Source organism: Girardinichthys multiradiatus, chromosome 4 (assembly GCF_021462225.1).
Source record: "Girardinichthys multiradiatus isolate DD_20200921_A chromosome 4, DD_fGirMul_XY1, whole genome shotgun sequence".
NCBI lineage: Eukaryota > Metazoa > Chordata > Actinopteri > Cyprinodontiformes > Goodeidae > Girardinichthys > Girardinichthys multiradiatus.
In genome coordinates this window covers 42,180,564-42,199,562 of record NC_061797.1, presented here as the reverse complement: position 1 = coordinate 42,199,562, position 18,999 = coordinate 42,180,564, and the positions used below count along the sequence as shown (strand labels likewise).

The 18,999-nt window shown below is 41.4% G+C and overlaps 1 protein-coding gene across 5 annotated transcripts in view; it reads left to right on the top strand.

Moving 5' to 3' along the window:
* The window catches only part of pacsin3 (protein kinase C and casein kinase substrate in neurons 3), a 44,247-nt gene that overhangs the window by 14,048 nt on the left and 11,200 nt on the right, over positions 1–18,999 (top strand). The window contains exons 2-8 of one of the 5 annotated variants that reach the window (XM_047363493.1): positions 139–204; positions 11,879–11,967; positions 12,168–12,324; positions 12,516–12,751; positions 13,114–13,269; positions 15,504–15,679; positions 17,355–17,475. In XM_047363493.1, coding sequence (XP_047219449.1) covers positions 11,914–11,967; positions 12,168–12,324; positions 12,516–12,751; positions 13,114–13,269; positions 15,504–15,679; positions 17,355–17,475 — 900 coding nt within the window. In that variant the 5' untranslated portion in view covers positions 139–204; positions 11,879–11,913. Of the gene's footprint in view, positions 1–99; positions 205–11,866; positions 11,968–12,167; positions 12,325–12,515; positions 12,752–13,113; positions 13,270–15,503; positions 15,680–17,354; positions 17,476–18,999 lie in introns of all 5 variants that reach the window. The other 4 variants (XM_047363489.1, XM_047363490.1, XM_047363494.1 and 1 more) reach the window with 4 other exon arrangements.

The following is an 18,999-nucleotide window of genomic DNA, read 5'->3' as shown; positions in this document are numbered from 1 at the left end:
TGCTGAAAGGGGTGTTCTAATTTAACCGCTTGCTGCTGCTACCGCTTCTTTGCTGTCTAACAAACCTCTTTGTGTTTTCCCTCTGCTGTTGCTTCTGAGGACCCTTTCTCCCTCTGTGCGGACCGTTTTGCCCCTCAGGCCGCTGAAGCAACGGGCCGTCTTCTGTTTGGACATCCGTCCATCTGTGTTTTTGTCTCTGATAAGGTAAGTCCTGCATCACTCCGGTCTCCACATGGCTACAGCATTTTAACATTTGCATGGCAGGCCTGCTTGTATTTCATGTTCGTATTCATGCTCATGCTGATTAAAATTGTACAGGCTGCATTTTGATTTTTTCCTGGTCATCATGATGAGCACATTTCTTCCAGTTGTCTTCTAGTGACTTGCAGAACTTTTCATTCCTGTTGAACGTTTCCATATTTTCATCACATTCCGCCCAGAAATCTATAATGTGTGTTTGGGGTGGCTTATGTGTTAGACCCACACAAATATAGTATAATTGTGAATCCTTTGACAGGGTTTCTTATAGCTTTGCCTTGTGTTTGTGTAGCTCCATCCATCGTCCCATTTAACTCAGACCAGCTTCCCTGTCAGTCCTAAAGAAAAGCATCCCCACAGCATGACATGATGCGGGCACCACCATGCTTTCCAGTGGGATTATGTTCATTGTCTTTGCGCTTTACATTTATACACTAGTTTGTGTCAGTCTGTCACCTAATACAATTAATAGAACATTGTGTTTGTAACGTGACCAATTGTGAATAAGTTCCAAGGGACATGGTTGCCTTTCCAAGGAACTGTAAATCTGGTTTCTTTTCTGTGTAGCAGTGACTGTTTGTATTGGCAGCTCTTAGAAATGTGGCCAAAACATTCTTCCTCTCGCATCACGATGTCAGCTGCAGCGACTAACCTGCCTTTTTCTGACTAACTACTGCGGCATCATAATTAGAACCTGTTCTGGTGGTATTGGACGTGTATTTTTGGTTTATAGCTGGTTTACCCACAATGTGACTCACCTGTTAATCTGCCAAGATGTAATTTAACAAACTGTTGCAGTAGCAGGCTGTGAGGTGTGAAAAAGCAAAGTGTTTCTGTTTGTAATTTTTATTTCCCTTCCTGGGTACAAAATGAGCTCCCTAATAAAGAACCTTTTTATTATCTTTACAAATAGACGTGTACTTCCATGTTTATGATGGGTAAAATTGCATTTATTCAGACTTTTCTTTATTGTCATCCTCCAAGAATTTTTAAATGCTCTGTGTTCCGTTTTCAGGATGGAAAAACAGAAAATCTGTTCCCTTTCTTACTAAGGCCATGTCCACAGTAGCACAGATAAAACAGACATTTGCTGTTGTGTTTCCATCTTTTTATCCACTTGCCGCTGAACTGGTTGTAGAATCAGGTAAAATCAATTCAAAAATGCTTTAATCCCAAAGGGAAATTAAATGTCACTCCTATTATACAGTTTTCTCGAAAGATTTTACTTTTGAACTTCAGTTCACTACAACACGTTGTGGAGTCAATACGGTCTCTAGATGCTGGCTGCCATTAGCTTCTTATGGTATCATAACTTTGAGTCAATTGCTTGGCGTCATACCAGAAAATTAAAAAACAAAAGTGGAAGACATAATCTTCTTACTTTTATCTAAAACAGAAAAGCGACAATTAGTCCAACTGATGAATGTCCAGCCATTGTGCTGTTCAGGAAGGGTTCTGTGTACCAGAGATGAATGCAATTTGGTGCAAAGCAAGGAAATAAACCTCAGATCTTGTGAAGATGCTGGCAGAAAATGTTAAGAGTGTCCATTTAAAAACTCGTCATGTACCGACATGGGTTGAAAGGCCACCTAGTCAGGTAGAAACCAAAAGTAAAGTAAAGTACTCCAAAAGTAACATATAAAGCCAGAAAACACTTTGAAAAGTCTTACAGAGACAAAGACTTGAATTCCTGGACATGTGTTCTGTGGTCTGTTGAACCTAAAACGGAGCTGTCTGCCTATAATGACCATTGATGCAGCTGGAGAAAAAGGGAAAAGCTTGCAAGCCTGTGAACACCATCCCTACTGCAAAGTACGGTGGTGGCAGCGTCATGTGTGGGTGTTTTGATGCAGGGGATTATGGTGCACCTTACAGTCATCATTAAAAAGAACTTTAAGTTGAAGCCTGGGTTCAACTGCCAGACGACCTGCCAGTCTGACCCAGTTACTGCAGGTCTGCCAGGAGGAATGGGACAAACATCTAGCGGGGTGTGGGGGTTGGAGGCTTTCTTTCAGCCAGTTCACTTGCTGTGAGCAGCAGCAGGTTGGAGAGGGACAACCCACACTTTCCTGTAGTTTTTTTGAATCAACTTTTCTGATAAAATAACTTTCTCAGACAATCGCGGCTTTTAATTTGTCTTGACCAGATGGTGAAGAGTTATTCTAGCCTGCTGCATGTTGGCTGCATAGAGCGATAAAACCTTCTTTTTAATGATTGAAGTCAGTCTTTCTTCCGTCTAGCCATTTGGTTTGTTTTTGGCACCAGCAATCATCTTGTATTCACTGAGTGTTTTTTAAAATTTCTTTCTTCAAACATGGTCTCTAATTTCATGAGCTTCACGGCTGTTTCTGTTGGCAACAGGACACACGTTCTATCTGTTGTTTGCATTTTTAGATATTTTTAAGCTTCCAGGTCATCGTATCTGTAAATACTGAACCTTTACTGGAATGCAGAGCAGCTTAAAGTCGATGGCTCATGCAGGTCTTCAAAAGCTCTATACGAAGCAACAAAGAGCCCCGCCCAACTGCATGGAAATGATTCGTTTACATTAATCAGATTAATGGTTGTGAGTTTGCCACCAGAGCTTTGGTCTGGCCTCTCTGTCCGTCGCTCCCTCCTCTTCCTCCTCCTCCTTTTTCACTGGCCTGACCCACTTTTCAATAAAGCAGCAACAAGAATCTCCTTCTGCCCCAGCTTTCTCTCTTGCTCCCATCACCCACCTCTTTCGCCTGCGAGATACAAGCCTGCCCAGACTGTGAGCTCAAATTATTTTTGATCCTCTTTGCTCTCCTGAACAGTGATGGTTGGGTTTAAAAATTAATCAAACTCTGGTTCACATAGATATTGTTCCATGTACTTAATGTGTAAAATACAGAACTGCATTTCAGTGCCATAGATTCAGTCAGTATTTGTAACCTGTAAAGTTACCATTACACTCAAATAACATTCTGACAGTGTTTTAAGATAGTAGAAAGCTGATTCATTAACAGAATTGATGTGGTTATCAAATGTCATGTCCAAGTCTGAAACTACACCCAGGTTCCTCTCATGCTCTGTGCTTTTAACTCCATTGACTCTAGTTGAGCGCTGATATGAAGGAAATTCTGACCATCCATTCATTGATATTATGGACACTCAGTGAGTTTGGTTCCAAGGCTGCATTAGCCAAAAGCCAAAAGTAATGTGGTGGACCATCTTCCTGAGAACAACAACCTGAATTAGAAGCAGTGTGACCGATTATTTACCGCTCATGAATTGCACATTTCAATATTATTTTAGCAACTTGGACGACCTCCATGACGCTACAGTTTATTATGTGGCCCATTCATGGCAAACTAATTGCTTAATGCCTGCCCTGGAGAAACTAGTGAAAGTTTTACTAATTTCTTTCTTTTTAAATTCTTTAATTTCACAAGAAAACAAGAATTGGTACAGCAAATAATTATAAAATTTGAAATAGCATTCCTAGGTTCAAGTAAGTCTTGTGGATCTAGACAAATTTTCATTTTTGAGGGAGCAACTCAAAAAAACATCATTGGATTATAAATGGTGCTGACCCATGTTGTAAGCTCAGTGTATGAGCCAGCATAACAGAAAACTTGTTAAAGAACCAGTTTGAAATGGACTCTTTAGGTTCTTTACAACACAGCCAAATATATTAGGTGAACATTTCTATTATTGAAATGATAGAACTGCTAGGTTATGGTTTATTAGTTATTTGATGGATTTATTTTTTTATTTGTCAAGATCTTAACTTTCAGAGTGGGTTTTGTTCTTTTAGGCCAGTTGCTGCCTATGTCCTTCATCTCTGGTTCTGGTGGGATCATAATGTTTCAGCCCAACACTCAGACCACTCTATAGCAGTGTTTTTCACTCAGAATCTTTTAGATCTCTGCTGAACTGCCGTGGAGATAATTCTATTGTTTGACTTCGGTGTGTCGGAGAAGTGGACTATCTAAACTGATCAGGATGTTAGTCTCAAAGTCTAAAGTCCTGTATCTGCTGTGGGTTTAATGCTAGTGATAGAAACAAGGTGGTTGAACCCGAAGTCAGGATCAGTGACCCTCAGCTGGGGAAACCTTTATTCCACATAAACCAAACATCTGACCATCTGTTCAATGATCTGCAGCTGCTTCATGGGCACATTTAATGGAAAAATAAACCAACATACAGGATTAAGAGATGCTTTTAAATTAGGTCATCAGTTTTTATTGTGATCAGTTTGTTAAAGGCATTCAAAATGGAATGGCACCCAACCAGAAGCATCTAGTATTTGGCGATTAAAAAAAACACCAAACAGGCTGGTGGTGTAGGGGTTAGCGCGCGACCACATATAGAGGCTATAGAGGCTATAGTCCTCGAAGCAGCCGTCCCGGGTTCGAGTCTCGGACCCGGCAACCTTTGCCGAATGTCTCCCCCTCTCTTTGCCCCTCCTTCCAGTCTGCCTACTGTCAAAAATAAAGGCCTCTAGTGCCGAAAACATTCAAGCAAAAAAAACCAAACAAACAAAAAAAAGCACCAGTTTACATAACAATCAGTCTGCTTTTTCTCAACAAATCAATACCTTTTTAGTCGATGAAACATCAGATAAAAGTGAGTGTCTTATCGCTGTTTTCTAAAGACACGTGTGACCATATCAAGGATTTTATGCAAACTGTAGCTTTATCCAATAATTAGGTGTGTCCATAAAAAAACTATTGTAGGAAAACAAAAATGTTTGAGCAATTTCAAGGAAATTAAAGAAAAACCTGTAACAGAAATCATTTAAAAAATATTTTCAGCTGAACAATTAAACCTCTATCTTTCTTTGTGAATGTTGCTTTAGTCCGTGTCAGATGTTGCAACAGGTGGACATGTGGGTCACTACATGGTTATTTTGGTTTGCTGACGGGATCTTATGTAACATGGAGTTTAATGTCATTTGAGTTATGTTCTGATGTGCAGAAACACTATTTTCAGCTTGTTCATCTGGCTAATGAGGTCCGTCTGTCTGTCTTTGACCAGCTAATCTGTTACTTGTGGCTGGACCTGCACAGTAATGGCTGAAAATGCACAAGCACGCATCCTCTGAGCCTCTGGGATCTGGCAGAGATCTTGCAGATCAGCACTGGGTTTGTGTTGCAGTCTTCCCTATGATTGTGTAGCCTATGACCCAGGCTGAGAGACCATTAAGAGGCGCAGGAAACATTTTCAGGTGTTTTGAGTTAATTATCTGATTAGGGTGGGACACCTTCAGTTTTCAGTATTTAACTATGTCACATTATACTGAATTTAGGAGTTTCATGAATTGAAAGCCATAATTATCAAAATTACTAGAAATAAAGGATTGTAATATTGAACTGAATCTGTATAATATTAGTTCCACTTTTTTAAATGAGTGACTAAAAATATAGCTTTTTTACAATATTCACATTTTTTTAGATGTACCTGTGCTGACGTAGGATGTTCCTGACAAAGCTCTGCACCATCAGGGTCCCCTGAATAACGACAAGAGGGGATCTGAAGGCAGACCCCCTCTTCATTGCTCTTTTCATCATGATGCGGGGGGTAATGCTGAAGGTGGAGAGCAGTTTATCTACATTCGGTACCTCTATAGGTCCACATTAAAACCCTCTCTGGCCGTACAGAACTGAACATGATGCATCACCATTTGTGATCACTTCATGGCCCCTGACCTCCAAATGTAGCCATCTTTGCTCTGGTGTCATTGGTAAAAGGAACCAGCTGATCAGCCAAAGCCGCAAAGTGCAGGAGGAAGTAGTACCTGGAAATCACAGTACCGGGTATACAAATTTGAAAACGAATTGTTCAGTTTTAAGCCTGTCCTTCAGTAACTACTCATGTGGCGACCAGTGTAGAGTGTGCTGCAAGACCTGCACACAAAATTGTTGTCAAGGGCTTCAGTGGCCGGCGGGCCAGCTGACTGACTTTGTTCTGGACTTGGCCTGCACTGGGGACGTGACAGCGTTGTTAATTCAGGGGTTTTGGTGCCTTGTGTCCCTCCCAATGTCTCTGTGGCCCAGGAGCTGCTGTTCCCATGCTTCCCTGGGGACTTACCTCTGTGTCAGGCGCATGGCTGCTCTGAGGCACTGCCTGGTGTCTGTCTGCATGGGTTGCTGCAGCCTTGGAGCTGAGTCTGCCTGCCTTTTGTCCCATCAGGCACTCAGTCTTGCAAACTTTCCACCATTCTTACCATTCCAATAACTTTGTCTTGGTGACAAATGTGTGCACACACACCCACCCAACACAATCACACTTACTTATAGAAACACAGGCATGCAAACATACAGACCAACACGCACACAAACCACCATATGGTATGCCTGAAATGCAGAGGCAGGACTTGTAAAAAATAAAAAAAGAAAATAAAAAGCTATCCTTAAACCATGAGTAGTTCCAAAGTGGTCTTAAAAAAATTGGATCTACTGCCATGGCAATTTATGTCAATGCTATTATTAATGTTTAAATCTGTAATTTTCTGTGGAAGGTTATTTACACAGCAAGGAGTGATTGTACGGAGGTAGGAGGCAGTGCGCCACGAGTAATCTTCCTGTCTGAAACACGGACTGAGAACCGTACATGTAAATTGTTTCTGGTCTGATTAATTGTTTGAAATAAAATGAATGCAATGTCAAAATGTATGAAAAAACATTCACCTGAGCCACTATATATATTTTTTTATATTAATTGATATTTTTAAGACTGTAGAATTCCCTATTTAGAAGTGGCCTAGCTCAGATTTTCAGTTGTCTTCAGTCTCACCTAATCTGTATTCGTACAAAATGAGATCAATGTGCTGCAAGTAAGATATTACGTGTTCATTAGCTTTTACCTGGGCCTCACCTCTGGAAAAGGTCAACTGCTGAACTCAAAATTAGTCAGAAAGCAGCCAAAGTCCAAAGAAGAACTTTGAAAGTCCTTCAGAAACCTTAAATAACTAGTCATCAACACCACAGTCTGATTAGTGCACAGTCCTGTTTTTTCCAGCTCACTTACACAGACCCAATGTTTATATAATGATTTGTAATGGCCTCCAATGGTTGTGAATGAGCTTTGACCTCTGATGCAGCAGTAATTAGCGATCCATGATGAAGTCAGTATCTCATCCTCATGCTCCAGCATGTTGAAGCGAGAGGTCTCTGCAGCTGTTGGCATATTTGCCACCCTTCTGTGGAAAAACGCCCACTCAGCCATTGGTTTGTTGCTTCCACAGTCTGTGAGAAATACCCGCCATATCTGAAGCATGATATGTTTTGCCTAAGCTTCTAGGATGAGCTTTATATGTTGCATGTCTCCACAGATACACACACACCTATCGTTACCCATTTTAACCCAATTGTTTGTGAGTTCTCGCTTGTGTTGCCTCATTCTTTCTGCTGCCGGCTACTTTGTCTTTGCAGCACTCACAGAAAGGATCCGCGTTTATTTACACCTGCTGGCGCATTGTTCCCTGCAGATCCTCACCAAGGTTACGCCTCTACACTGCATCTAATTTGACACCGGTCTGCCCACAGCACTGATGTACTGGGAGAGAGGGAGTTATTTACAGTGAGAGAACACATTGTGAAACAACTGGGCATATCTCACAGTCCCGTCAAGTTGAGTCTTGCAGAACACAATCTCATACAAAAAGTATCCTTGTCAGATATTTAGCTTTAGGTGGAAACCTCCCTGAGGAACAGAAATACTGGAAATTATTGCAGATTTACTTTCTGCACTGATAGAAAATTGGAATCGACCAGTATACAGGTCCTTCTCAAAAAATTAGCATATTGTGATAAAGTTCATTATTTTCTATAATGTAATGATGAAAATTTAATATTCATATATTTTAGATTCATTGCACACTAACTGAAATATTTCAGGTCCTTTATTGTCTTAATATGGATGATTGTGGCATACAGCTCATGAAAACCCAAAATTCCTATCTCACAAAATTAGCATATTTCATCCGACCAATAAAATAAGTGTTTTTAATACAAAAAACGTCAACCTTCAAATAATCATGTACAGTTATGCACTCAATACTTGGTCAGGAATCCTTTTGCAGAAATGACTGCTTCAATGCGGCGTGGCATGGAGGCAATCAGCCTGTGGCACTGCTGAGGTCTTATGGAGGCCCAGGATGCTTCGATAGCAGCCTTTAGCTCATCCAGAGTGTTGGGTCTTGAGTCTCTCAACGTTCTCTTCACAATATCCCACAGATTCTCTATGGGGTTCAGGTCAGGAGAGTTGGCAGGCCAATTGAGCACAGTGATACCATGGTCAGTAAACCATTTACCAGTGGTTTTGGCACTGTGAGCAGGCGCCAGGTTGTGCTGAAAAATGAAATCTTCATCTCCATAAAGCTTTTCAGCAGATGGAAGCATGAAGTGCTCCAAAATCTCCTGATAGCTAGCTGCATTGACCCTGCCCTTGATAAAACACAGTGGACCAACACCAGCAGCTGACACGGCACCCCAGACCATCACTGACTGTGGGTACTTGACACTGGACTTCTGGCATTTTGGCATTTCCTTCTCCCCAGTCTTCCTCCAGACTCTGGCACCTTGATTTCCGAATGACATGCAGAATTTGCTTTCATCCGAAAAAAGTACTTTGGACCACTGAGCAACAGTCCAGTGCTGCTTCTCTGTAGCCCAGGTCTGGGAATGCGGCACCTGTAGCCCATTTCCTGCACACGCCTGTGCACGGTGGCTCTGGATGTTTCTACTCCAGACTCAGTCCACTGCTTCCGCAGGTCCCCCAAGGTCTGGAATCGGCCCTTCTCCACAATCTTCCTCAGGGTCCGGTCACCTCTTCTCGTTGTGCAGCGTTTTCTGCCACACTTTTTCCTTCCCACAGACTTCCCACTGAGGTGCCTTGATACAGCACTCTGGGAACAGCCTATTCGTTCAGAAATGTCTTTCTGTGTCTTACCCTCTTGCTTGAGGGTGTCAATAGTGGTCTTCTGGACAGCAGTCAGGTCGGCAGTCTTACCCATGATTGGGGTTTTGAGTGATGAACCAGGCTGGGAGTTTTAAAGGCCTCAGGAATCTTTTGCAGGTGTTTAGAGTTAACTCGTTGATTCAGATGATTAGGTTCATAGCTCGTTTAGAGACCCTTTTAAAGATATGCTAATTTTGTGAGATAGGAATTTTGGGTTTTCATGAGCTGTATGCCAAAATCATCCGTATTAAGACAATAAAAGACCTGAAATATTTCAGTTAGTGTGCAATGAATCTAAAATATATGAATGTTAAATTTTCATCATGACATTATGGAAAATAATTAACTTTATCACTATATGCTAATTTTTTGAGAAGGACCTGTACATGCTCAGAAAGGATTAAATAGAAATAAAGAGTCATACTTTGTTTGTAGAACTTCTTTTCCTGCAGAGACAAAGGAATTTATTGAGCCTTGCAACCAAAAGAAAATGAACAAAAACACAAACGGAAAAGAATGATACTTCTTCCAAAAGGATTGTGTTCTTAGCAGGGATTAAATTAAGATTAGTGTCAGTTAAAGGCACCACATCAGTCGTACCATCAGACAAACGCAGAACTCAGAGAGAGAGTAGAAAAACACAGGTTTGACGTCAGCATGAGTCGGATCCAACAGAAGTGGGTTATGGATTGTGGTAACTTGGTTTTGTCTGCTGCAGGAAGCTTCCTGGCCTCGACTCTGGTTTCTGTTCAGTTGCTTACAAAGTATTCACACTCCTGGACAGAGTTTTTAATTTTCTCACCTTACAGCTACACATTTCAATGGATTTTGAGATTTTATATAACAGACCAATACAAAGTAGAGATTAATTGAAAAATACAGGGGTTGGACAATGAAACTGAAACACCTGGTTTTAGACCACAATAATTTATTAGTATGGTGTAGGGCCTCCTTTTGCGGCCAATACAGCGTCAATTCATCTTGGGTATGACATATACAAGTCCTGCACAGTGGTCAGAGGGATTTTAAGCCATTCTTCTTGCAGGATAGTGACCAGGTCACTACGTGATACTGGTGGAGGAAAACGTTTCCTGACTCGCTCCTCCAAAACACCCCAAAGTGGCTCAATAATATTTAGATCTGGTGACTGTGCAGGCCATGGGAGATGTTCAACTTCACTTTCATGTTCATCAAACCAATCTTTCACCAGTCTTGCTGTGTGTATTGGTGCATTGTCATCTTGATACACGGCACCGCCTTCAGGATACAATGTTTGAACCATTGGATGCACATGATCCTCAAGAATGGTTCGGTAGTCCTTGCCCATCTAGCACAAGTATTGGGCCAAGGGAATACCATGATATGGCAGCCCAAACCATCACTGATCCACCCCCATGCTTCACTCTGGGCATGCAACAGTCTGAGTGGTACGCTTTGGGGCTTCTCCATACCGTAACTCTCCCGGATGTGGGGAAAACAGTAAAGATGGACTAATCAGAGAACAATACATGTTTCACATTGTCCACAGCCCAAGATTTGTGCTCCTTGCACCATTGAAACCGACGTTTGGCATTGGCATGAGTGACCAAAGGTTTGGCTATAGCAGCCCGGCCGTGTATATTGACCCTGTGGAGCTCCCGACGGTCAGTTCTGGTGGAAACAGGAGAGTTGAGGTGCACATTTAATTCTGCCTTGATTTGGGCAGCCGTGATTTTATGTTTTTTGGATACAATCCGGGTCAGCACCCGAACATCCCTTTCAGAGAGCTTCCTCTTGCGTCCACAGTTAATCCTGTTGTATGTGGTTCATCCTTCTTGGTGGTATGCTGACATTACCCTGGATACCGTGGCTCTTGATACATCACAAAGACTTGCTGTCTTGGTCACAGATGCGCCAGCAAGACGTGCACCAACAATTTGTCCTTTTTTGAACTCTGGAATGTCACCCATAATGTTTTGTGCATTTCAATATTTTTAGCAAAACTGTGCTCTTACCCTGCTAATTGAACCTTCACACTCTGCTCTTACTGGTGCAATCAATGAAGACTGGCTACCAGGCTGGTCCAATTTAGCCATGAAACCTCCCACACTAAAATGACAGGTGTTTCAGTTTCATTGTCCAACCCCTGTAGAAGGAAAATCGTACATTGTTTTTAAGCTTTTTACCAAATAAAAATCTAAAAACTGTGGCATGCATTTATATTTAATTTCCTTTAATCCAATACCCCTAAAGAGAAAATAGTATTAACAGTTCCCTTCAAGAGTCGTTTAACTAGTCAGCAGGATCATGAAGACCAAAGAACACAGCAGACCGGTCAGGAAGAAAGTTGTGGAGAAGTTTAAAGCAGGATGAGGATCTAAAACAATATCTGTTCAATCCACCATCTAAACATGAAGAGAAGGTGGACCAACTGCAGACCTACCGAGACATGGAGGTCCACCTAAACTAACAGGGTGGGCTTTATATGTATGGTCCGCTGGGTCCTTGTACAGTTTGAAGCCTTTTGACCTTTCTATAACAATACTGCAAACCCCCTTCATTGTTTTTGATTTCTGTCTTGGCTGTTCTGTCTGTGTAAACATTGTGCCTCACCATTAAAGATGTCTGCCAAAGGGATGATACGTTTGCTGGACACAGAGGTTTGAACCTTTTTAAATCTGTTTTTCCTTGATATGTGCAGTCTTGTGTGCAGCTGCCATCATTCCGTGCTGTGGGGCCGACCCCAACATGTCTTCCAATGGAGACGTCAGCGACCTCAGCAGCTCTGACAGCTTCTGGGAGGTACGCATAAAACACGTTTATTACCAGAATTCATTCCCACTCTGCACTAAAAGACCTTGTTTTGCTTTGCCTAACTTCAGGGTTAAAGTCGCCCAGTGGTAAATTTCCTGTTACTGTATCAGTTTTTGTTCTCTTGAACATGATTCTATTTCTGTGCTGTACCATCTTCAAAAACTCACTCAACCTTTGTGTGTCTACAGCCAGGTAACTATAAAAGGACGGTGAAGCGGATTGACGACGGCCACCGGCTGTGCAACGAGCTCGTCAGCTGCTTCCAGGAGAGGGCCAAGATCGAGAAGAGCTATGCTCTTCAGCTGAGCGACTGGGCCAAGAGGTGGAGAGGCATCGTTGAGAAAGGTCAGCTATTTCAGTAGCAATGATGGATCCTTTTTATGTTGAAAGTCCAAAGATCTTTGAAAAGTTTCACCTATGATTCAATTAGATGTCAGAAAACTGGGGTTTAATTAAAATTTTTGCAACCTTTGCGAATGTTTTTTAGGTTCAAAGTGGTGCAAATGCCAAACCGTTAACAGTTTATCATCCAATAGGTCCTCAGTATGGGACCCTGGAGAAGGCGTGGCACGCGTTCATGCAGGCGGCCGACCGCCTCAGCGAGCTGCACCTGGAGCTGCGGGAGCGGCTGGCGGGCGAGGACAGCGAGAAGGTCCGCGACTGGCAGAAGGACGCCTTCCACAAGCAGATGATGGGAGGCTTCAGGGAGACAAAGGACGCAGACGATGGATTCAGGAAAGCTCAGAAACCCTGGGTCCGCAAGCTGAAAGAGGTGAGGAAATTAGTCTGGGATGTCTGGCCATCCATTCATCTGTTTATGGGACTGTCTGTTCCTCTATCCATCCATTTGTCAGTCAACCCTCCATCTGTCCATCCACTGTTTTGTTGATTTGTCCCAACTCTCATCTGTCCATCCATTTATCCTGTTGTTCATCCATCCATTTTTCCGTTTATCCATAATATTGTCCATACGAGTGAAAACTGTGAGAAGTCTGCAGATGACTCTGAATTAGCTTGAAGGGCAATTTGTGAGTGTTGCAAAAATGTGTGTTTTGCATCAGTTTGCATGAAAGTTGCACAGATGAATTCACTGAAAATCAAATGTTTTATTACCTCTGTGATTATTACATCAAGGTTGAGTCCAGTAAGAAAAGCTACCGTCAGGCCAGAAAGGAGGAGTGGACGGCCATTACCAGGGAAACGCATGCTAAAGCCGATCCGTCCAAATCACAGGAGGAAGTCCGCAAATACACGGTCCGGGTGGAGCGCTGCAACCAGGAGGCTGAGAAGGTACAAAACTGAAACCCACACACTGGAAGCCCAGGAGGAGCTCCTCTTGCCCCATTCAGGGTGTGTCAGTGAGTCCAGTAAAACATACCAGCAGTGTCTCTGCCTATAAAACATGACCGGACTTGTAGCCACTCCATTCCTGCTTGGGACAAACCCAGCAGCAGGGACAGAAAAAGTGAAGAGAGGAAGAATTGAGCAAAAATGGTGAAATCTAAGACAGAGACAGGCTCATCTTCATGACTCATTCAGAAACCTTTCCTCATCCAGACATCAGTCACGTCTCTTCATGTGCCTGAATTTCAGCTGAAGTTAAATCACAAATGACCAAATGCAGTTCTGACACAAGGCGAGTTATTTTATTCAGTAGATAAGACTTAATTATAGTAAGAAGAAATGTTGCCCAAACAGAATCGCTCTGGAGTATAAGGCTGCAGTAAGTGTGAGCCACCACACCTACAGTCAGGTAACTGAAACGTCAAGAAGCTTTCTGGTTGTTTGCATAACAACGTTTGTGGTTTCTGATAGCATGAGGGGAATTACAGATCCTTAACTGAACCTTCTCAACCCGTACAGACCCGATGAACACGTTAAAGAAGCATTTTAAAACATGAGCCGTGTTTTAAATCAACTTTCTGAGGCAGCTGCTTGGACCACACTGTGCTCTTATTTCACCTTACAGCCTTAAAATTATTATTAAAATTAAACAAAAATATTAAACATGATGCACAATATTGGGTTCAGATTTATTTTTTTGTTACTGTTAAACTCTGTTTTAATAAATCCGTTTAGACAAAATAAGCCAAATAAACTTTGAAATTCTCTTCATTCATGCTTTCACTGGGAATAAAGGATTCACAAATCTCACACTTCATTTTAAATAAACTTTGTTCAGTGTAGAATGATCTAGTTGAGTCAAAGTATTTTAGATTTTGAACTAGAGCTGATCTAAAGGACCCTGAAGTCCTTAAACAGTTAAATTAGGCCTTTAGTACAGCTTCACATCACACACCAACTTCACCATTGTTGACCAGCCTCAGTGAGCAGCAATGTTCTCCTTTTGTTTTCTAGCAGATACTCAAACTGTTGTAAAAAAAACCTGATTTAAAAGCAGGGTGGTGGGTGAGGGGCTTCTACAGTGCAGACTTATTCAGATGAAAACCTCCCCTCTTTAAGAAATATTATTGTGTTGTAATATTTTAAAGTTTAGTTTTGGTCTCATGTGACCAGAAAAACCTGTTCCACATGTTTGCTGTGTCTCCTGCAAACAGGACTTCTTAAGACCTTAAGTGTACAAGTAATAGTAGTGCTGTCAACAGGTTCATACCTGAGCTGCAGGCCTCTGCAGCTCCTCCATTTACTATGGCTATTTTGGCTGCATCTCTGATTAACTCCCTCCTTGCCGGCCAGTTTAGGTGGACGTCCATGTCTTGGTCCATCTTCTCTCAAAGTTAAGATGATGGATTGAACAGAGCTCTGTGAGATGTTCAAAGCTGTGTTTCTTCATCTTCATGATGCTGTTTGTTCTCTGATGTTCTCTAACAAGGCCAGAAACTATACAGCTGGCTCGGCTATTATAATTTAGTTAGTTTCACTGGATTTTATTTAGGTCTGAATGCAAATGCATGCCTCCTTTTTCACATTTTATATGTAAGGAATTTCCTTTTTCCTTCCACTTAACAATTGAGCATTACACTAAGGTTTGTGGTTGTAATGGGACAGTTTTTTTTATGTCCAGCTGGTTTTAAAATTTTTAAAGTGCAATTGCAACACAAAAAATCAAAATCTTTCCACAAGTTTCCAGTTAAAAGCAACAGGAAAAATTCATTCCTGCAAGTTTGTTATTAGATCACTTCATTTTAACGTTATTTACAAAAGTTTGTTTTATTTGAAACTTGACTGCTTGTTGCTTCCTCTTCTTCTGCTGCACAAGAAGCACCACCTTCTGTTTATGTCGGTTAACCAATCTGTTAGAAATTCCATCACAACAGTGCATTCAAAGATGTAAAAAATTTACATTTTACTATGATGTTTTTCAGAAAATTTGTTAAACTATCAGTATATTTAAATTTGAATCTAATTCTATTTTTTTTACCTTGGAAAGTGCAGGAATAAAAAGTTTAGCATCGTCTGAGGAAGTCTTTCATATCTCAAAATGACCACGTCGTGAATATTCTGCCATTTGTCCACTTGTTTAAAACGTTTAACCTTAGGAAGTGGATTGGTGTGTTTGGTAGGAGAAGGAGCGCTACACAAAGGCTCTGGAGGAGCTGAACCGCTGCAACCCTCGCTACATGGAGGACATGGAGCAGGTGTTCGACCTCACGCAGGAGGCAGAGCGGAAGAGGCTGCGCTTCTTCAAAGACGTCCTGCTGGACATCCACACGCACCTCGACCTGTCCGCCAAAGAGAGGTAGGACGGACACACGGGGCAGGAAAAGGTTTACATCCTCAGGGGATAAATAATGGAACGTTAAGACCGAAGGCATGCAGATCGTCATGACTCTGAAACATGTGGGAACATGTGTGTGTACACGTGTTAATAGAAAACCTGAGCTGTTGTCCATTAACTGTTGACCTCTGGTTTTATTTAAACAGGCTGAAGTTGCCATGGTAAAGTCCAAGTCAACATATTGAAGAAATAACTTTCAAGTAGCTCTAAGAAGAACTGCATATTTTACGTGCCAAAATCTTTTTTCAACCAAGGGTTTTGGTCAGTTGTTTCTCTGGCTGCACCGATCAGGTTTTTACTGATCTACACTAATTTCCATTTTTCGACCGCTGACCCTCCAGTTACATTTTTGGGACATTTTGATTTTTTTCCCCCCCTGAAGGGCTAAATCATGTGCAGCTGATAAAGGGGCTTGTTGGCTGGTTTTTATCTAACTTTAATGCAATTCTTCTGGCATATCTTACAATATGCAAATTTTTAGGGCCATAAAGAAAAACAGATCTGAAAGTTTTGTAGGTCCATTCTTGTGTTGCTTCTGTGTGATCTGCAGCTGAACTTGATGGAGTGGGGATGAACTGGTTCCTCTCCAGATCACTGGTCCTTCTGATCCCCTCTCTGACTTATAAACCTCGGCTTCCAGAGTTGGAATATGGTTATCTGATTCATGACTTTATTCTGAGAGTCAATCATGGCCTGTTGTTATTGATCATTGCAACAAAAGCTCAAAGTTACTAGACTAGAAAAAGTCAACAATGACGGTTTTCAGGTATTATGGTTTCATAATCATCTGCTGATCATAATAATTTAGTTCAAGACTAAATTTATAACACAAATAAGCTGTAATAATGATTAATATTTAAATTTCTCTGGAGATTTCAGGGTTTTCTGATGGTTCTTGGATCCACTCAGAAACTTCTAACCTTTCTGAAGAAGCTGCATATATTTTGAAAACCCAAAGAAAATTAGCTTAATGGCCTCTCTGCTTGAGACTGTTTCAGAAAAGGCAACAAATTTAAATTGTTCAGGGTCACAACTTCGGCAAAATGGATTTTAGAACACATTTCTTTATTCAAATCTGCAAAGAAAGTAATGTATGAGTAATGAATATATAGTTTCTAATGCTACAATAATGTGTTTTGAAAAGATTAGATGTTTTAGCAGAGTTTCAGGTTATAAAATTAAGTCTAGGCTAATCTTGTTGTAAAAGTAATATTGGTTTGTAAATACAATTCATGCTAGTTTTTCTGTTAAAAATGCCCAGTTATAGTAAAAACAGAAGAATTAACCAGTAACAATTTTTTGTGTTTTGTGTCTTTTGATGTTTAAACCCTTGTATAAACAGAGTTTGTAGAAACATATTTTGAAAAATTAAAGTCAGCTTGATCATTTGAGATTTGATTTGGTCAGCAGATGTCTTATTTTTCCTTCAGGTTCTGTTTTGCAAGTAGCAGTATAGCCGAGAATAACATGGTGGTGCATTAAATCAAAATAAAGCCTCCCAAGATTCATGAAAATGTTAAAAACAACTAAACTGGTAAAAAAAAAAAAAAACCTTCATATAAAGACAGAAAATCAGTTCAGATTAAACATGAGAAGAACTTTAATGTGATGGTTGTGTATTTTATTTGATCAAAAGCTTTAAGAACCTGTACCGGGATCTGGGTCAGACCATCCGAGCAGCCAGCGATACCGAAGACTTACGTTGGTGGAGGAACACCCACGGACCGGGCATGAGCATGAACTGGCCCCAGTTTGAGGTGCGGAAACATTCACACACACACACGTTCTGAACATTGGGAGACATTTAGATTTTCTCCCTTTATTCTGGGAACCCCTTGAGCAGGTGTGCATGTGCTGGTTCTGTAGACTTGTTTTTGATGAACCGGGTCACCTCTGATGGCCTAAATCATTGACTGTCAGTTTGTAAGCTGAATGTAAAGATAGAAAAGGTTCAGAGTCGACTCGTCCCAGAGAGTGTGTTTTTGTGCAACATGCTGAATATTAAACAGGTTCGCAGTGAATGCCTCGTTTTGTAGCTGAGAGCAGTGAGTGGGGTCAGGAATGTCAACCCCCCCAACACATACACACACACACTCTGTCAGGTTTATTCCTTCATCTGCAGATTTTACCTCAGCTCTGCAGACTGGATCGGAGATGAAAAAGATTACAGCATCAAGGTCCTCTTCTGATGCCTGTTTTAGTTTCCTTTGCAGCTGATTTACGGGAACACATAGAAACATTTGACTCAGCTTTACTTTGTATAAGGTCACCTCACCTGGAAATCTGCTCAGCACTGCCCCAAACTGCAGAAAGCAGCCAGAGGCTTCTTATAAACAACTAATAAATCGTGTATGTTGGATGTTTAAACTGGCAGTACCGTCAGATGCCTAAATACACTCTATCAAGAAGAGAAATTGTTCTACTTGTCATCACTTTCTCGTATACACCTTGAGGTTTTTCCACCTGCTTCAGTACTTGCTCCTGACTTGTAGGCAGTGAACCATTATTGTTTTCTCTTTGTGTTTGAGATACAGTACAGACCAAAAGGTTGGACACACCTTCTCAGTCAAAGAGTTTTCTTTATTTTCATGACTATGAATGTCGTAGCTTCACACTGAAGGCATCAAAAATATGAATTAACACATGTGGAATTATATACTGAACAAAAATATGTCTTATATTCTTGGTTCTTCAAAGTAGCCACCTTTTGCTTTGATTACTGCTCCGCACACTCTTGGCATTCTGTTGATGAGCTTCAAGAGGTAGTCACCTGAAATGGTTTTCCAACAGTCTTGAAGGAGTTCCTAGAGATGCTTAGCACTTGTTGGCCCTTTTGCCTTCACTCTGCAGTCCAGCTCACCCCAAACCATCTCAATTGGGTTCAGGTCCGGTGACTGTGGAGGCAAGGTCATCTGGCGCAGCACCCCATCACTCTCCTTCTTGGTCAAATAGCCCTTACACAGCCTGGAGGTGTGTTTGGGGTCATTGTCCTGTTGAAAAATAAATGATGGTCCAACTAAACGCAAACCGGATGGAATAGCATGCCTGATGCAAGATGCATCGGGATCCGTTCACCTCTTCTGCGCCGCACAAAGACACGGTGGTTGGAACCAAAGATGTCAAACTCATCAGACCAAAGCACAGATTTCCACTGGTCTAATGTCCATTCCTTGTGTTCTTTAGCCCAAACAAGTCTCTTCTGCTTGTTGCCTGTCCTCTGCAGTGGTTTCCTAGCAGCTATTTTACCATGAAGGCCTGATTCACACAGTCTCCTCTTAACA